Below are 19918 nucleotides of genomic sequence, written 5' to 3' on the forward strand. Positions count from 1 at the left end.
ATTCTTATCGGTGCAACAGCATCCATTACATTCAAGACTTTCAGATTGAAATGATCCAGGAGTCCATCAACTGACTCTGCACTGTTTGTTGGTAACATAGCTATGGCCTCCACAAACTTAGCACTTGTTCTTTCATTAATGTACCTCTTCCTAACCGAAGAGCAGGTTTTTGGACATTCTGAGTGATCAGCAAATCAAACAAAAATGGTCAGACAAGGCCAAGTCAGTGACCGCAACAGAAGAAATATCAACACCCTTTGAAATAACCAGGTCCAGAATGTGACCTTGAATGTGGGTCGGTTCTTTTACATGTTGCCACAAACCAAACATGTCCAATATGGAATTCCTTGACATTACCATCTGTCATGTTATTTATGTGAATGTTAAAATCCCCAGTTAAGATGAAATGGTTAAAATCAGTAGAGATAACCAACAATAATTCAGAAAATTCATCAATAAAATTTACACAGTGTCCTGGACGTCTGTAGATGATTAGAAATAGGATTTTAGGAATGCCCCTTAAAATAAAACTAAGATATTCAAAAAAAGTCCACAAACCAAATGAAATCTCTTTACACTGGAATGAATCTTTAAATAAGGCAGCTTCCTCCCGTTTCGACATTTATTCATAAAACTAAAATGAGGGGGTGCTGTTTCATTAAGAACTGTAGCACTTGTGTCTTCTGCTAACCATGTTTCTGGCATTCCCATCACGACAATCAATGAATCTTTAGTTGTGAATACTTTTAGACATGGCATTTTTTTTTAAATATATTAATCATCTGCAGGAACAAATTAAAATAACTTCTTTAGGCCAGAACAAATCTCCACCTACTCCCAATCAGCCAAAGCTTTTTGTCTGAGATATTTCTCCAAGCAAAAGATGGCAATGGGGTCAGTATCCACATCAAACTTATTGGCAAAAAGGTGGTTCTGTTCAAGCAGCCACTGCAGGTCTCCAGCACCATATACACATATTTGCCTGACATGGGTTCCTTTGCACTCTGGGTACACAGCCCCTATTGCATTCTGTGACCCTTCATGCGCCTCCCACTTAACCAGCCGAGCAATTGTATTTAAATCCGACATGTCATATTTACGATTGGGCCACTTAGAGCCAGGAACACCAGGGACTCGTTGAATGGTTGCCCAGAGATGCTCATCAGGACTGTAAATGTCTTTGGACCACTCTATCAGTGCACGTATTCGATGGTCTTTCAACACACTGCGGACACTGCGGCTAACCACAATGTAGACACTTCCTGACATGATGGGCAGATTGAAAGGAGGTGGATCCTTTGTTTCTTTTGTCGTCTGAAAAAAAGAAAGAGGCAAATCAGCATGATGTTGATTGGTCATTAATTCAGTCTGAACAAAAAGTTTGTGTAATGATCCACATTGTGCAATGTAATCATTCCACATTATCTATAGTCTCCAAAAAACTTACCTGGATTTCTCCATTAATGATCTGATGAACATATGACACTCTCCACTTCTTTTCTGGAGGGAAGCTTTCAGACTCCAAGCTGTTCCCGCCCCTCAGGGTGCGCAGCATCCTTACCATCTCCAAGTTGGTTTTCAGAGGGAAGTCCTGACCACAAAGGTTGATAAAGTATTTCCACTTTGTGCTGGCATTATAGAGATCAGCCATGCAATTAAGGTCAGCTTGGACACGCGGCCAGCCAGCATAGACCACATTGTCAGCCTGGCTGACTAGGAAGACATTGGGGAAAAAGGACGCAATAGCACTGATGGCAGAGGAGACTGAAGCTTTTGATTTTTTGTCCACATGAACACAATAAATATTTTGAGGGACATAAATCGCCCGCAGTAGTCGTTCAAAGTTCTGCACCTAGGGATACGAAAAAAGACAGTTAAATTTTTGTATTTTTATACAAAACACAGCCTGATGCTATGTTTTACTACATTTTGCACAAACAAGAAATATAATTTTATTTCAAGTTTAAAAAAATTTCTGATTAAGTAAATCTGACGCTTAATAGGAAACTTGAGTAAAAAGTACAGACAACAACATAATTTAAATTCAATGTAGTTTATTGTGTAGCACCATAAAACATTGCAAGTAAACAAAAGCCTTTAAAGAAAGTGCTGTCAGGTTCAAATTAAGTGTTGCAGTAATTTCTTGTTTTATGTTATTGGCTTGTTTTTACTTCATACTTTTGCCATAAGAATTTTCTACACTGTAGTTTTTTACTGTTGGTGAAGTTCCTTCTGTATTCATTTCATAGACTAGATTATTTTCCTACTTTCAGTGTCAGTTATGACACATAACACAGTTTTGCCTGTTGCCATGCTAACTGCTTATACATGACCTTTGATTGGAATTAAAGTTTGGATTTTTTTCTAACAATTCATCAAATGTGTCAACAAATGAACTAAACTGTTGGTATAAATTACTCAAAGTATGACCATGAATTGTATCATATCCATATGGAGCTAAACTTTTATACATGGGTGGCAGATGGTGGGCAATCGTGGGGGTAGTAATTAAGGAAAATTAAGTACGGAAATTATTGTGTTCCTTTCTCTAACACACACACACTTACATACACTGATGTGATAACTGTGGTCACATTAGAGAAACATGAAAAATCGAACATCTTTATATTAATAATCTGGATCACAACGTGGAAATATTTGTAACAAGTTCAAAAAGGTCTATAGAAAGGTAAGTTGGTTGCCTTTTTACAAACTGAGGTATGGATTCCACAGGTTGCACAGAGATGGCAAAGCTACTCTCTTTATTTTCTGGTCGATTTTGGGATTTGGGTTTGTTGAGTCCTGCAGTTTATATTTATTTATTTTTAATTATGGAATTTACAAATTTCTTGTTGGACCTGACTGGGGGGACAGAAAAAAAGAGAATAGTGAACAGAAGTGTAGCGTATTCCTGCCTTCGTCAACGGAAACATTTGAACTTTGTTTAATTCACTATTAACTCAACATTTGATGGACTTTCCCTTACAGACAGGATAATTTCCAAAAACTTCCAAAGGGTCAGTTGAAGTTGGAGTCGAGTCAAGTTTTGAGTGGGAGTTTTGGTTGAGTTTTGGAGGAGAAGAGAGATGGAGAGAAAGATGAGGCGGAAGAATTGGGCTTTTGCTGTGATGTAAGCCGCATCACCATGGACTAAGTTCGAGCCTGCATTGGTAAATGAAAGGAAAGTCATCTGTACATGTTTTTATCCTAGACAATTTCTCTCTTTTTGTTTTTGTTTTTACTACTTAACTTCACTTTTTAACTACTTAAGTCCACTTAGTTTATGATTTCGCTTTTGTACACAGGTTTTGATAACTGGTTAAATCAGGCTTTCCACGCTTCAGCACCAGCTCACAAAATTTTCTCCTTCTTTGGTTCATTAAAGCTGGATGCTTTTATTCTTTGTGCTATCCATCGCAAACAATTCACTATCTCTCATCTCTTTTGGGAGGGATATCTACCATTTATTACTATGTGATACATTAAAAATATTATAATGTGGTTTTCTGCTTCTGGGTATCTATTAGGAGACAGAAGACAAGTATCAGCTTGTGTTCAACAGGATTTTGAGCAAAGTTTATACCATAAATTGAAGCAAAATGTCTCAGAAACTGTATGTAACATATATGTCACATTGGGCTCTTATGGGTTAAACTATATCATTGTAAAATAGATCTATTTTTGGATGCACTGATGTACAACAAATTAGGCTTCACTACTTTACATAGAAATACATTTTAAACCAGATGAGTTTAATATAAATATATACATAATGGGTGGGAAAGATTACCAGATAAAACCAGATGTTAGTCAGGAGTATATATATATATATATATATATATATATATATATATATGATGATGAGTGTAATTGTTCATGACTGTTGCTTTGAAATTGTGACTTCAGCATTTGCATACCTTGTGATGCACAATTATTGAAAAAGCCAATGGAAAGTCTTCCTCCTCCTTGCTTAACGGGAACATGATGTACTTGCGCCTTAACTTGAAACTCCTGTAAGTACACAATTTTGAAGAGGTAATAATATTGTTTTACAATGCATAAAAGTTGCACAAGTCATGAAACATCTGATTCAAAAGCAACACACCTGCAGTCTGTCGTTGCATTAATGTAATAGTCATCAGGGATCTGTATACTCTTGCGGACGTCTTTAGTGATAGTCAGTATTTTGGCGCGCTCCAACGCCTTCCAGTCTCCCTGCAGGATTGCTGAACAGTTGCACCCTTTCTCTGGGCCACCAACATCAGCTGTATATTCTAACCAGCTGTACTTATGGGTAAAGCCAGGTGCCCAGTCTGTGTTCAGCTGACTGACAAGAAACACCAAACTCAGTGATCCCACTGCAATAGCGAGCTTCAGTAACAGGCACAGCCAACTTCGTTTTAGCAACCGCATAATTTGAGTAGGATGATGTCAAATATGTTGCTTTCACAAAGTGAGTTCTTCTGTAGTTACCACTACACTCTGTAATGTTTCCTTGCCAGTTATTGATTTACTTTTATTACTTTATGAACAATTGTGACTGAAATGATTCAATATGCTGTTACAATATCATGGCACATGGTCTGCTAACTGTTTGATAAATAATTTAGACTTTTTAAAAAATGTACAATCCATGCTAAAATGTCTTAAATGCATTGTCCTCCGGCATTATAGGGGTTATTGTCCAATATTCCTCCATTATTTAGCCAGGCTAGTCCATTGTCCCATGAGATACAGTTCCTGTAAAAAGATAAGAAAATGTATACAAAAAACATGCAATATTTTAGATAAAGTCAACAAGCTTTAATTAAAATTGCACACAACCATTTTTCAGAGGACTTTCAGCCAAAAATAATAACATGAATCAGGGAACCAGTGTTTTTGTGTAGCGTTTACATAGATAAACTGGCTGAAGTTAGTCTGTTTCGGACCTCAGTTAACTTAAAAATGCTAGATAGATAGATGACTTAAAGAATAGAAAAAAATTACATTTAATTCTTTTTTTTTACAGTTCAGAAATAAAAAATAATCATCAATTATAAATCGATACTGGCTGAGAGACCTGTTGGCTCAGCTAAAATAAAGCAATGACAGCATAAATTTAATTTAAAATGACTACTGTCAGTTCAGAAGTGTGACAGCTAAAGGAATTTTGAAAAAGGTTTTAATTGGATTTTGAATATCTACTGGGACTCCTTTGAGAAGCAGTGCTGGCCCGATGGCATCAAAGCAAACTCATTACCAAACATACTAAGTAATTTGAGATGAAATGCATTGTTTGTGAGGCAGACAAACAACATAGTTCAGCTCCTAAGCCAATGACAAAAGAAATTCATTGCGCAACCGCTCCTCTTATTGATGCGATTTTTCAGAAAAAGGATCACCTTCCTTAATTTCAAACAAGTCAGGTTTGACTTCGATTTTTCAATCAAATCTTAAATATAATTTTGAATAACATTGTGTAATCATGCTATATTTTTAGTTCCAGCTACAGACTGAAAAAAATAAAAGTGATTTCTTCTTGTGGTCAATCCGAGTTTTCTCTTCTTTTTTCTCCTCTGTTCTCTTCTATTCTCTTAACACAATTGATTTATCCAATGAGAACAGAGGGAGATTAGATAAATACCACAAATTGTATTTAAGACAACAAAGAGGCAACAATAAAGATGAAGAAAAAAAGCAAAGCGACAAAATGGCTGTACCTATGCAAACGCTATGTACAATTTGCATAGATTTTCTTGGAATAATGAATGATTCCTCTGTAGTTATTATGTGGCATGCAAGTCTTCTGCCCAGTTAATGAAATCAAATAATAAAATTAATGACACATAAAAGTTGTGCTTTCTTAAAAAACAGAACATAAAGGATTTCTATATGATGTAGGAAAAAAAAATCATTCCTACCTCCAATTAAATGTGAGTCTCCTCTCCCATCACGCTTGTCATCTGATAAGCATCACCATCACTTGTTACTGAAATAAACTGACTCACAGTTGGCTGCAAGATTTAGACTTCCCCCAAGGAGTTTTTCAAAGTAAAATATTATATTACTAAACTACATACTGGCAAATAAACCATAAGGTGCCTTAAACAGATACAAAGAGTTTACAATAATAAAATCTATGCCTGCATATAATCCTGAGATAGTTGGTATTGCTTAAATTAATAAAAAGATGCACTGGAGAGTTTCCAGTATGTTCCAGCAAATAAGAAAGAACTGACTAATACAGACAAAGTGCTGTTACTGCATGATAGCAAAGAGTAAAACATTTACTTATATGGAGACAGGAAGAACAATAAACATATGCTGACATATCACATTCAAACGTTGTCTTTCTGACAACAACAAAAACCCTTTTGTTTTTACAAGGAAATAAAAGTACCTTGGAAATGAACTGAACTCTATTATAAAACTATTATATTAACTGCATTTTAAATAATTATATGATCTCAAAATCCACCATTGTCTGCTTTTATTTATTTATTTTTATGTACAAGTGAAGGATGGAACAGTTGTGTTCTCTTTTGTTGCTCTAAGAGCGGTAAGGGGGCGGGTAGTTTCATTGTTTATTCAGATGCAATCTGGGGGAGAGAATGAGCTGCAAAATCAAATAATTGGGGCTTCAAAATCTCTACTGACAAATCTACATTTATGCTATTTGGGTATAAGAAAATACAAGAAAAGGGTTTGCAGATATATGTTAAGGACCTTGAGAAAGTTAAGCAACTTAAAATGTTAGGAATGTGGCTGGATGAGAGATTAACTTGGAAAATTTATATTGATAAAATTTGTGTGAAGTGTGGAAGACTCCTTAATATCCTTCAATGCCTAGCAGGATCTGAATGGGGAGCTATTACTGAGGTCCTGTTAATCCTATACAGATCCATCTTTGATTATGGCTGTGAAGCATATGGCTCAGATGCCCACCAGTGTTAAAGAAGCTGGATGTAATTCAGGCAAAGGCTTTGAGAGTGTGCAGCAGAACTTTTATTTTTATAATATAATAACTTATATTTTTAACAGAAGTTGTGACTGTATTGATTTTGAAGATTAACTCTGGATTTGCCACAGAAATGCTGTTTGCTACTGTTGTTGTGCTGCTACCGCTTCCATGTAAAGGACTACTGATTACACATTTCAGTAATGTTTTTATAGCATATGGACCATCTGACCTACTGTTTATAATTTCCCGTGGCTCCAATGGCTTGGGTGCATTGGTTCCCATTGACAAATCAACAGTAGTGTTTATATTGGTAATGTTAACCTTTGACAAGTGAGGAAATATTTTCAGATCTGAGACTAGCATTTGTTTCTGTGTTGTAATGGAAAAATTATACATATACCCTTATAGTTTGTAACCTAAACTTTGTATGTCTGTGTACTTAGATAAGAATGTAGTGAGCTTCTCCCTTCCCCCTTTTTACTCCTTAACATTAGATAAGAATTTAGTGAGCTTCTCCCTTCCCCTTCCCCCTTTCACTCCTTACATTTCCCTACAATGTTATCAGCTATGTAGAAGAGTTTACTACAATGACCTTCGACCTCGATGTTATCAGCTCATGTTCTGACTCTATATTAACCAAAGCTCACATGTACCTGGCAGACTCACGCAGCCAAACCTTTGACTGTGTGATTCTCATTGCTGATCAGCTCTTAATAAAATACTTTGTTTGATTCTCACTTAGTGTGTGATCTTTGATAACTAAAATTCCACAACAGTGTCCAAACCTTAAGTTGTAGATGAAAAGTGCAGGAATTCAGGTTGGCAACCTCCAGTCTAAACAGCAAATGTGCTGGAACAACTTTCTCCTGTCCCATTGTCAAAGTGAGTTGTTTTGTTTTGTTTTGTTTTGTTTTGTCCTGTAATATTTTGTTTCTGCGTGAGCTGTTCTGTGTAGAATGTAGCAAAACTGCCAGGATCAAGAAATACATAGGTATGCACAGTTTCACTTCTTGTAGTGAACCTTACCCAGACTGAAACAATATTGATATTGATAGTTTGTACAATTGTGACTAATGTGTCCAATACACAGGCAGCCGAAGCAAATTCCTTTAGAAAAGAAATCTTGTCTCCGGGCTTTTTACTCCTGAACTTTTGACAGTTTTTCAGGATGTGAGCATGTGAGAGGGAACAGCAACAAAGTTCTTTTAATGAACCACCCAACACAGGTTTGTCAACAGAGTCAACTGGTTTTATGGTTACGGCGAAGCTTCCCTTTACTCCACCTGAATGTTGTTGTTTAAGTGTGGATGGTTTTGAACTGTCAACTGTCACCGAATCATGAAAGTAAGCTCTGCAGGTGCATCACTCTAGGGCTGCAGCTATTGATTATTTTAATAATTGATTTATAATTGATCGATTAGATAAGCCTTTCCTTTTCCTTTGAAGATCTTGTGACTGAAATGCAACAGAGCAGTAATTGTACAAAAGTTCATAACAGACACATATTTATTTATTACAATAGGCTCAATTGCATTCAACACCATTTGCAGCTACTGCCCTATATTCTGACTTTAAACAATGGGAACAAAAAATAGATCATTTCACCAGTAATGACCTTACCTAGTAATATCATTAAAGGATAAAATATAACAAGCTGAATATTGCTTAATCAAAATAAATATAACCAGCATAATTTTCTTTTTGTTTTTAACAAATAAAAACAACAATGTGCCAAAAGTAAATACAACTGAAAATTTAAAACATTCTGGGGTATTTCAATTTGTTGACTGGAGAACATTTTTGTTCTGTGTACCCAAATATGTATATAATTTAGTTCTCTTTAAAGGGAGTCGCCACTTCCTATTTTTAACTTTAAATTACCATGTTCCAAAAATATCTAAATTCTTTTTCATTTTAGACTTGAGCCTTTCACATGATCCTGCCGCCCTTTATGAAACACAAAAACTTACCAATGTTTTATCCATTTCATACTGCTCTCTCACATTTTTATTCATTTTTTAAGATACAGAAAACCAGAAAACCGGATGCAGTTGCAGTTGCAGTGGCAGCGGTGTCACTACTATATGTGCCATATATCAGCACAAAGCTGTGCTTCTTAGCTTTCAGAATCCAATGGAATTACTTTGATAGTGGAACGGTCCATGAGTTATGGTATTTAAATTGAATAATTTGATTATAAGTTTTTAACCCTTGCTCCATAGTATCATGAGCCTTAGTTCTCCATCCTTCTCTCAACTTAAAAGGTAACTTAGACACTTACAGTTTGTTGGTATGTTTAATTTCTCCATAGATTCAAGTTCTTGCATAACATGGCAGCAACCACAAAAATACAAACCATAAAAAGATATGATACCTTTAGCATCCTCTAAATTTTATTGACTGCCATGCTAACACCTTGTCCATGTATGCAGTAGCAATCTTTTCTCTTGTGCGAAACTATGGACACTACGCACACTAAACATGCTGATGTAGCAGAAGGGGAGGGAATTTCAACCAGTTTTCCAGAGCCGAATAATGGCGGCCACCGACTCAGCTGTACCGATGCAGGCGGAGGCTATTTTGTACTGTTGTAAGTATGAAGTTATTCAATCATAATTCTAATATAAAGGGCAGCATGCTATCCATCTCTTCTATCCCTGCCAACAGTTATGGATCTGATTAGAGATGTGACGTTCATGAACGAATCGATTCTTTTGAACGGCTCTTTTAAATGAACGATGGGAATCGATTCACAGCTGTGAGCCGTTCATTTGCGAGCCATTCTTTATTTATACAAATTTTTGACACTGCCTTCATCAAATCAAATCAAACTTTATTTATAAAGCGCTTTTATGCCATAGGCAACACAAAGTTCTTTACATGATTAAAAACATAAGAATAAAAACACTCAATGAAATCTTTCACACAGTCACATGCACACACGTATACACACACACACGCCAAGCCCAATCCCCCCCTCCCCCCCCCCCCTTTTCCAGCTAAGACTGACTGAATGAATAAATAAATAAATAAGTAAATAAGAAGTAGCATAGTTGAGTCAAATGAAAATAAAATAAATAACATGTGACATCATAGACGCCTGATGTCCAACACGCTCCATTCATGTGAAGCATCTATGGGCAGAGAGTATTGTTTGGAAACAATACTGTGAGTTCTATCCAAAACATTTACTAGAATTTGCACTGACTGCTCAGGTTTATCCTTTTTATCTATATTTTTCCTATAATATTTTACACTTGTATAGTAGATTTCATATAGGTACATATTTTCATTGTTTGTCCTTCTTATATATTGTGTAATTTTGTAAGATATTGTGAGAACGAGTCAGTCTTTTGAATGGCTCTTTAAAAGGAACGGCTCCTACAGATCCAGCTCCCTTCAAAAAGCCATAAATCCCATCTCTAGATCTGATTATTTGTTGGAGGCTGCAGTAGAGTTAGCATACATAGATGTTAGCAGTTTTTTAGCCAGTTTTGCGGACGTAGATGGGCTATAAGTGTTAGAAATGATTAATGCTATAGGTTCTGTATGTTTATTCATTATTGTTGAACCTCCAGATTACGCACTGCGGGGTCTTTGGTGTAATCGAAGTGGTCCTTGATCTGAAAACTGATTAGGAAACACCCCTGGTTAGAGAACCGGCCCGTTTCCATGGTACCGCTGACTAAGCCATAGCTGATTGTATATCACTTTAGATAAGAGTCTGAAAAGTACCCATAAAGCACATATAAACATAAACAATGTTTGCTTTCATATAAACTGCCAATGTGTGTTCACCGTAGGTCACTGTGGCATCAAACTACTGAGCCAGCAGTGGCACTGAGGCATTTACCACCTGGGGCTAGGATGCTGCTGTGGAGGAGAGGAGGAGAGAAATGTTTTAAAAAAAAGTTTCAATAAAAAGTTTTCTGCATCCCTGTGTTTTAGCCTCTTCATTACTGCGTTTCATATTTTAAATGTGTCATGTTTGCTGCTGTGCTGCAGCACTGCAATCAAGCTCATCTGCTCCACCTCCCCTGATTGCCCATTCTCCACACCTGCTCCCCACCCTACTTAAACACACTCCAGTCTCTGCTTCCCTGCCAGATGGTCATCTAACCTTGTCTTGTTCTTGAGCTTCCCTGTATTTGCAGACCTCCCCTTTTACGTATGTAATCTACCATCCAAGTGAATATTTATTTTCTGTTGTTCATATAAATAACAAGGAGGGGTATTAGGTAACATTTGTTTAGGTAACAGAATTGTGGTGTAACTTAAGTAAACCAATCTGTAATGATAGTAGTTACTCAGTGGGAAGGCATGAGGGAAGGAGTGTTTGTGCAACGGGTATAGTGACTGTGTTAGTTATTTTATACAGTTGTAATAAAATTGTTTACTGTTTTATGTGTCTTATTATTTATAATAGATATTGCAAATGCGTGTTTTTGTCTACCTCCTGAGTTGTTTTCTTTTGCATAGCTGATCGTTGTTAAATGTGGAACAACAGTTTATAGCACACTGCACATTTATGTACATAGATTATTTACTCAGTTTTTTTTTATCGTCTATCTAGTTTTTTTTTTCAAATTGTTTATTTTTATTTTATACTGTTTTATGGCATTCAGGTTGGACGGCAAAGTAAGATTTTCATTGTTCAGGGAAACTTGTTTCCTTACTGTGCAAATGACAAAGACACTTTGAATCTTGAAATGTATTATGAGAAAAAAAAAAACTTTGGCAACATTGTGATGTGTCATAGATTTTTATTTAAAAACGTATTTTCTGTTAGGCTTCAATCTGCTCCTCTTCTGGCACACTACCTCTCCAGCTTTGGAGAGGTTGCACCTGAAAGGAACACAAGAACAAAATTGTAATTAACCAAGTTTAAAATCATTAAATTCTCTGCTGATGGTGATCAGAAACCAGCTTGGTGTCTAAGGTCCTGCAGGTGGTGGTTTTTCCTCTGCAGCTGCAGACTGAGACGTTTCCTCTGATGCTTCTGGTTGAAGTTTATGATTAACTTTAAAGTCTGCTCTTTGCAAGGCTATTTAAAAAACATCTATATAAAGAAAGGGGAATTAAGCTTACCTGTGATGTTAAAGGCACCGCCTGCTCCGTCCTTCTCTCATACTCCGAGCTCCTTCAGCAGTTACTCTGGCAACGGCGTCTCGCGCAGACGTTTGTTTCCCCAAATCTCTAAAAGCTAAATGTGATTCAATATAAGCTCATGCTGATGTGACGCTTTTCCTAAATTTGTTTTCAAAATGCAATGTCGCACAATCGCTACAGAATCTCCTCTCAAAAACCCGCGATCTCCTCAGCGTTTGGAATCTGAGAGATTGACAAGCCCGGTCCCTTCAAAGATCCCGCTTGCTGCTCAATACGCGCTGATGACGTAACGAGGCCTCGTTTGGTCTATCACGTGACATTTGGCATGCTGAATCAATGCTCAGAGACAATGCTCACAACACTTCCGTGTCACATGCTCGACACGTGATCGAGCAGACTGCTCGAGCATAACATCCCTACTCCCTGCTGGTTGCCTGCCTGGATATTCACCCCCTGCTTGGAATGACCACGGAGTTTTTGCCTGCCCCCTTCGATAAGTAGCCTGATATCTGCCTTTTTGTGTATGACCATTGCCTGCCCTCTTGACCATGTTTTTGGATATTGGATGCATGCTGTAACACCTGGAGTTCTTTCAGAATACGGCGACACACAGTCAGCCCAGATCCTCTTGCCACATTCCACCAGACTGCTCCAGTTTCTCTCTATGACTCCTCCTGGTTTAATAAACCATACTCTGTTCAAACTAAGATCTGTGTGAGGCTGAATTTCCGGGTCTTCAGGAGAAACCATTACAAAATGATGATTTCCAGTATAATTGGTTTCCTGTTGCCAGATGTGAACTGTATCAGTGTAAACACCAATGAAAACAAATGTATAATGTAAAGTACATTTGATGTGTCTTGATCAGATGTGGAAAAATTGTCTTTCAGGCAAAAACGTCTCTGGACGCTGACTTGAATAATAAAAAGAAGTTTATTACAAAAGTTCAGACATCAAAACAGATTTCTGCAGCAAAATCTGGAGGTCCCAAAGCCAGAACGAAGACCTAAAGACATTATGTGTCGTTCTGTCTTATATAGGGTTTAAACAAAGAAAATTCCTCAGTCCTGTGTCCTCCAATCATAGAGTTTGCCTATAGGATGCTCATTTGCATGGAATGCATGTTCTTGTGTCAATCCAGTCTGTGGGACAGAGAACCCCATATGGTAAAGACTTTAAGTGTGTACCATACAAATGCTATGCTTAGATACCTCACTTTAATTCAGGGAAGGTATCTTTGCATATTTAAAAGCTAACAGGTGTGGGGGGAGACGTACAATTACACAAGAATGTGTGTGCTGTCTACATTTGGTGAAAGTTTAATCTCCACTGGCAGTTTGTTCCACTTGTTTGCAGCATAACAGCTAAATGCTGCTTCTCCATGTTTAGTCTGGACTCTGGTTTGGACTAGTTGACCAATATCTTTGGATCTAAGAGCTCTGCTAGGTTTATATTCTCTGAACATATCACAGATGTATTCTGGGCCTAAACCATTCTGGGATTTGGGGTTTTAAAATCTATTCTGTGACTGACTGGAAGCCAGTGTAAAGATTTCAAAACTGGTGTGATGTGTTCAGATCTCTTAGTCCTGGTTAAAACTCTAGCAGCAGCATTTTGGATGAGCTGCAGATGTTTAATACTCTTTTTAGGAAGTCCTGTTAAAAGACCATTACAGTAATCCAGCCTACTGGAGATGAATGCATGAATGCGTTTCTCTTGGTCTTTCTGGGAGACTAGACTTTTAATTCTGTTGATGTTTCTGAGCTGGTAAAAAGCTGTCTTAGTGACAGCTTTGATGTGGCTGCTGAAAGTCAGGTCTGAGTCTATCAACACTTCAAGGTTACGAACTTGGTCGGTGATTTTAAGAGCCCGAGCCTCCAGGTGTTTGCCAATGCTGACCCTCTTCTCTTTACTACCAAACAGAATAATCTCGGTTTTGTCTTCATTTAATTGTAGAAAATTCTCCTTCATCCAGGTGTTTATTTGCTCCAGACACTGACACAATAACTCTATTGGACTGCAGTCATCTGGTGACAGAGACACATAAAGTTGTGTATCATCTGCATAACTTTGATAATAATGCTATAGTTCTGTAACATTTGACCCAAAGGGAGCATATACAAGTTGAACAGAAGAGGTCCAAGGACTGACCCCTGGGGGACTCCACAAGTCATGGCCACTTGCTCAGATTCATAGCTGCCGATCGTAACAAAATAACTTGTTTTGGTCTGGTGTCCATTAATTGCTGTTTACTTTGTTCTGATGACAGATGACAAATGTCTTTGTTGCCTTTTCCATGGTGTGGTTCATACTCATTTGCTTTAGGACTGAGTGGGACTGATGTTGATCACATCCTCCTTTTCTTATTCTAAATAAGAGTTCATGCCATTTGATTAGCATCAGAACATTGTTCCTGAAACATGAAGTTTAGCTGTTGCTGCAGCAAGTTCAATATCAATTTGCTGTTGTTGTGCATGACGCTTCTTTAAAGTTGCCATTTGAGCTAAAACAGCTGCTCTACAGCAGCTTAAATTTTTGCAGAGGAAGTACCTAAGTACTTCCAGCTGGATTTCAGTCTAAGTGGGAGCAGTCTCCTGTTCATCAGCAACATGTTTCTTTGCAGCTGCATCAGCGTCAGTGTGTGCAATAGAGTTTTCCATAGTTAATAGTAAATCCAGTGACAGTCAAAAGAAATGTCACTGCTTATTTCAAATTGGTGCATTTACACAGTATTTTATTGACATTTCATGGGTGTAGCCAGTGTTGCCAGGTCCACTTGTTTTTCTGTGTGTTTGCTTATTTGGGCTTGTCCTGCTTCTTTTATGAGGCCCTCCTTATTCTTTCTAAGCAGTCCACAATAAATCAGCATCTCCTGGCTGCAGATCGGGAAACATGAACACAACCATCCTTTTTTTAGGAACTAGTGCCCACAGCCGTTTCCTTGGTTACCACGGCCGTCCCGTCGAACACCCCTACACACACATGCATACAACTTCACCTGATAGAGTAACAGAGTGACAATATCTGAGAACACATAGCATATATGCATACATATATATAGAGAGAGAGAGAGAGAGAGAGAGAGAGAGAGAGACAGACGGATATATATATAAAATAAAATAAAGAGTGAACAAAGAGGGCGCATTGGAAAGTTGGTTCAGACTTCAGCTGGGAGGTGACTCAAAAGCATTCTGTCGATTTTAGTATAAAATGCAGGCTCACCATGCAGCAGGCAGGTACAAAGGAAAACTTTTGTATGAGGCTTATTAGTTTTTATGTCCCAGAACAACATGAGGTGAAGACAGTTTTGATTTGCTTTAAGTTTTAGCCCAGATCTTTTGGAGATGAGTTATGTATGTCTCATTATATTCAAAGTTAAAACTTTTAATTTACTTAAATTTTTTACTACGTTGACAGTCAATGTTTTGCCCCTAAAATCAATGCTAAAAGTTAGTTTAGAGCCCTGTATGTACACACACACACACACACACACATACATACACACACACACACACACGCGCGCACACACACACACACACACACACACGTACGTATATATGTAGTGTAGGAAGTACAAAGTTCAGCAGTACAGGTTTGGTGAACTACTTATGGAAGAAACTTCTTTGAAACTTCTCTATCTATCTGTCTGTCTGTCTATCTGTCTAAGAAAATAACTAAGGCATAACTTGTTATGATCATTAATATTATAGAAGGATGTTATGTTAAATGGTCAAAACATTAAGGAAGTACATTTGTTTTCTTCTAGTAAATGAGACTATCCTGATAAACCTGCTTCTTGACTTGACAACAGGAACCTGCTTAAAGTTATGTACCGTTTTACCAACATCCTTAATGAACTCCTCTGAACCACGTTCCATGTTAATTTGTAAACTCCTTTTGATAAGATGCTGACTAAAATGGCAACACCCTCTCTTGTGCCATTCAAGATGTGTGGCCAAACTGCATTCCAGATGATCTGATAATAACAAGGCAAGGCAGTTTATTTGTATAGCACATTTCATGTACAGGACAATTCAAAGTGCTTTACATAAAACAAAGGCATTACAGATATTTAGAAAGAGTAAAAGGCATCAACACATAATCATAAAATAATAAATTACATTAAAATAATTAAAAGCAAGATAAGTTAAAAAAAAAAAAAAAAAAAGTTAACATGCAGATTTCATGCATAGGCGCATGAGAAAAAAAATGTTTTAACCTGGATCTAAAAATGTCTACATTTGGTGAAAGTTTAATCTCCACTGGCAGTTTGTTCCACTTGTTTGCAGCAAAGCAGCTAAATGCTGTTTCTCCATGTTTAGTCTGGACTCTGGTTTGGACTAGTTGACCAGAGTCTTTGGATCTAAGAGCTCTGCTAGGTTTATATTCTCTGAACATATCACAGATGTATTCAAGGCCTAAACCATTCTGGGATTTGTAAACAATTAGAAGGGTTTTAAAATCTATTCTGTGACTGACTGGAAGCCAGTGTAAAGATTTCATTCATAGCTGCCGATCATAACAAAATATTTTCTGCCTTCTAAACAGGACCTGAACCAGTTAAGGACCGCTCCAGAAAGTCCAACCCAGTTTTCCAGCCGGTGCAACAGAATTCTGTGATCTACATTATCAAACGCAGCACTGAGATCCAACAGAACCAGGACTGATACTTGACCAGAATCAGTATTCAACCTAATGTCATTTAACACTTTGACCAGAGCTGTTTCAGTGCTGTGATGAGGTCGGAAGCAGAACTGAAATTTATCAAGATTTCCACTTTCATTTAAAAAGTTATTAAGCTGGTGAAATAAAACTTTCTCAATAATTTTGGAAATAAAAGAGAGGTTAGAGACAGGTCTATAGTTGTTCATTATAGAGGCATCTAGAGTCCTTTTCTTTAGGAGTGGCTTAATAGCAGCTATCTTTAGTGACTTGGGGAAAATGCCTGATGCCAGTGAGCTGTTAGCTATCAGTAGGAGATCACTTTCTACTGAGGTAAAAACTGTTTTTAAAAAGTCGGATGGTATCATGTCCAGAGTGCATGTTGTTGATTTCAAATGCCAAACTGTTTCTTGTAGGATTTTTAAATCAACCATTTTAAATTGCGACATAACATCAGAATTTTTTCCAGGTTTTAGACATAGACTAGTTTTCTTGTGTGACTGTGTGGAATTAATTTTTTGCCTAATTGTTTTAATTTTTTGGCTAAAAAATTTGGCAATTGGTTTTATTTCTCAGTGGAAAGGAGCTCAGGGCTTATCTGTATAGGAGAATTTGTAAGTTTTCAATCATAGCAAACAGAGTGCGAGAATTGTTGCCGTATTTGTTAATCATTTCAGATAAATGCAGCTCTCTGACCTTGCACAGCTCATTGTTATAGTTACACAGGCTTTGTTTGTACAGCTCATAGTGAATTTAAACTTTATTTTTCCGCCATTTCTGCTCAGTTTTTCTGCATTCTCTTTTTAGGCTGGTAACCACAGTAGTGTTTCTCCATGGTGTTTTCTGTTTGCTCAAAGTGCTCTTGATTCTTATCGGTGCAACAGCATCCATTACATTCAAGACTTTCAGATTGAAATGATCCAGGAGTCCATCAACTGACTCTGCACTGGTTGTTGGTAACATAGCTATGGCCTCCACAAACTTAGCACTTGTTCTTTCATTAATGTACCTCTTCCTAACCGAGGAGCAGGTTTTTGGACATTCTGAGTGATCAGCAAATCAAATAAAATACAAAAATGGTCAGACAAGGCCAAGTCAGTGACCTCAACAGAAGAAATATCAACACCCTTTGAAATAACCAGGTCCAGAATGTGACCTTGAATGTGGGTCGGTTCTTTTACATGTTGCCACAAACCAAACATGTCCAATATGGAAGAAAATTCCTTGACATTACCATCTGTCATGTTATCTATGTGAATGTTAAAATCCCCAGTTAAGATGAAATGGCTAAAATCAGTAGAGATAACCAACAATAATTCAGAAAATTCATCAATAAAATTTACAGTGTCCTGGACGTCTGTAGATGATTAGAAATAGGATTTTAGGAATGCCCCTTAAAATAAAACTAAGATATTCAAAAGAAGTAAAATCAGCAAATAAAATCTCTTTACACTGGAATGAATCTTTAAATAAGGCAGCTTCTCCTCCCCCTTTCCTCCCGTTTCGACATTTATTCATAAAACTAAAATGAGGGTGTGCTGTGTCATTAAGAACTGTAGCACTTGTGTCTTCTGTTAACCATGTTTCTGTCAGAAAAAGAAAATCTAAACTGTGAGAAATGATGAAGTCATTAACTAACAGTGACTTGTTGGACAGAGATCTAACATTAAGTACAGCAGCTTTATGAAGTTTACACTGGTCTCTGTTGTATTCTGAGTTATACAAGGTACAGTTAACAGATTAGATCGATTCACCCCACAAGCTGATCATGTTCGATTCCTTATTTTACTAACGCAGGAATCCTACTGGGTCCAGGCTTGATCTCAGAACAGCTGTCACTAGTAGCAAAACTACAGCAAGGACCCTGAACGCATCATGGCATGGATTACTCATCTAATCACTTCCCTGATCATACACACCTGTCCCTGATCCTCTCACTCTGCCACATTCCTACTAGTCCTGCACTTCAGTCACTCTCCCCTGATTGGTTACGACTTTTCCCATTTGCCCACTAGTCCTTATACTCCCCAGCAGAACATTTATTCCTTGTCGGACCTTATCCTACGCACATGAAGGACTCACTCCCCTCCATTCCTGGCTTCCCTTACCCCCCTGTCGCCTCCTTTGTTGTCGGTATCAGCAAGATCCTTCCTCTAAGTTCTTGGTGATTAATAAAGTATTGTTAACCTGCCTTTGTCTCTGAGGAGTCCATGCGTAACAGGAGTAAACAAAAGAAAGTAAAATGAAGAGTTGGAAATTAAAGCAGGCAGAAGAATCACTGTCAAATGCTGGTACGTCACTACCACTAAGTGCAAAACGTTAGTGCTCCATTTGGGTCAGCACTTAACCACAATAGTGTGCACTACAGAAGGTAGTGCTTAGTGCGCACTACCTTCCCTTCCAGTGCACACACGTAAGTGCGTGGTTTGAGACATACTCAATTACTCCATTAGTGGGCAGTGCTGAGTTCAGAGTTTACTCCCTTGACCCAACGTCAGTTTCAGACACCGTTTGGCAGCAGTAATGCAATGCTATAAAGTTGTTTCCAACCACCCAACATACCCTAACTATTCACATATAAGGTGTGTCCCAATTCAGGGTCTGCACACTTCAAAGTGCGGATTTGTCGGCCACATACATCATTGTGATGCGTGAAGTAGTGTCCCAATTCACAGAATTTGAAGGACCCTCTGAATCCACCTTTCAAATCTGCACTTCGTTTGGCCCCAAACTTGCTAGATAACATCTGGTCATTTACTTGATGTTGAGTCCCTGTAGTGTTTGTTCCTCCACTTTGAGATCTTTGGATAGGTCCCTGATGCTGATTTGTCGTGTCACATGGTGTTAAAACCTGAGATTGGTTGTTTTGGTCTGGTGTCCATTAATTGCTGTTTACTTTGTTCTGATGACAGATGACAAATGTCTTTGTTGCCTTTTCCATGGTTTGGTTCATACTCATTTGCTTTAGGACTGAATGGGACTGATGTTGATCACATCCTCCTTTTCTTATTCTAAATAAGAGTTCATGCCATTTGATTAGCATCAGAACATTGTTCCTGAAACATGAAGTTTGGCTGTTGCTGCAGCAAGTTTAATTTCAATTTGCTGTTGTTCCTTTTTAACAGTAGTTCTTGTTCCTCTAGTGCATGACACTTCTTTAAAGTTGCCATTTGAGCTAAAACAGCTGCTCAACAGCAGCTTAAA

The 19918-nt window shown here is 37.6% G+C and overlaps 1 protein-coding gene across 1 annotated transcript; it reads right to left on the bottom strand.

Moving 5' to 3' along the window:
* Window positions 1–763: 763 nt before the first annotated feature.
* On the bottom strand, window positions 764–4810 carry LOC121649414 (beta-1,3-galactosyl-O-glycosyl-glycoprotein beta-1,6-N-acetylglucosaminyltransferase-like). The gene is made up of 4 exons (XM_042000235.1): window positions 4106–4810; window positions 3918–4011; window positions 1448–1852; window positions 764–1314 (listed from the first exon to the last, which is right to left on the bottom strand). Exons 1-4 carry the CDS (start codon window positions 4411–4413, stop codon window positions 832–834), a joined length of 1290 nt encoding a protein of 429 aa, XP_041856169.1. The 5' UTR covers window positions 4414–4810; the 3' UTR covers window positions 764–831.
* Window positions 4811–19918: the final 15108 nt, after the last annotated feature.

This window comes from Melanotaenia boesemani, chromosome 11 (genome assembly GCF_017639745.1).
Source record: "Melanotaenia boesemani isolate fMelBoe1 chromosome 11, fMelBoe1.pri, whole genome shotgun sequence".
Lineage (NCBI taxonomy): Eukaryota > Metazoa > Chordata > Actinopteri > Atheriniformes > Melanotaeniidae > Melanotaenia > Melanotaenia boesemani.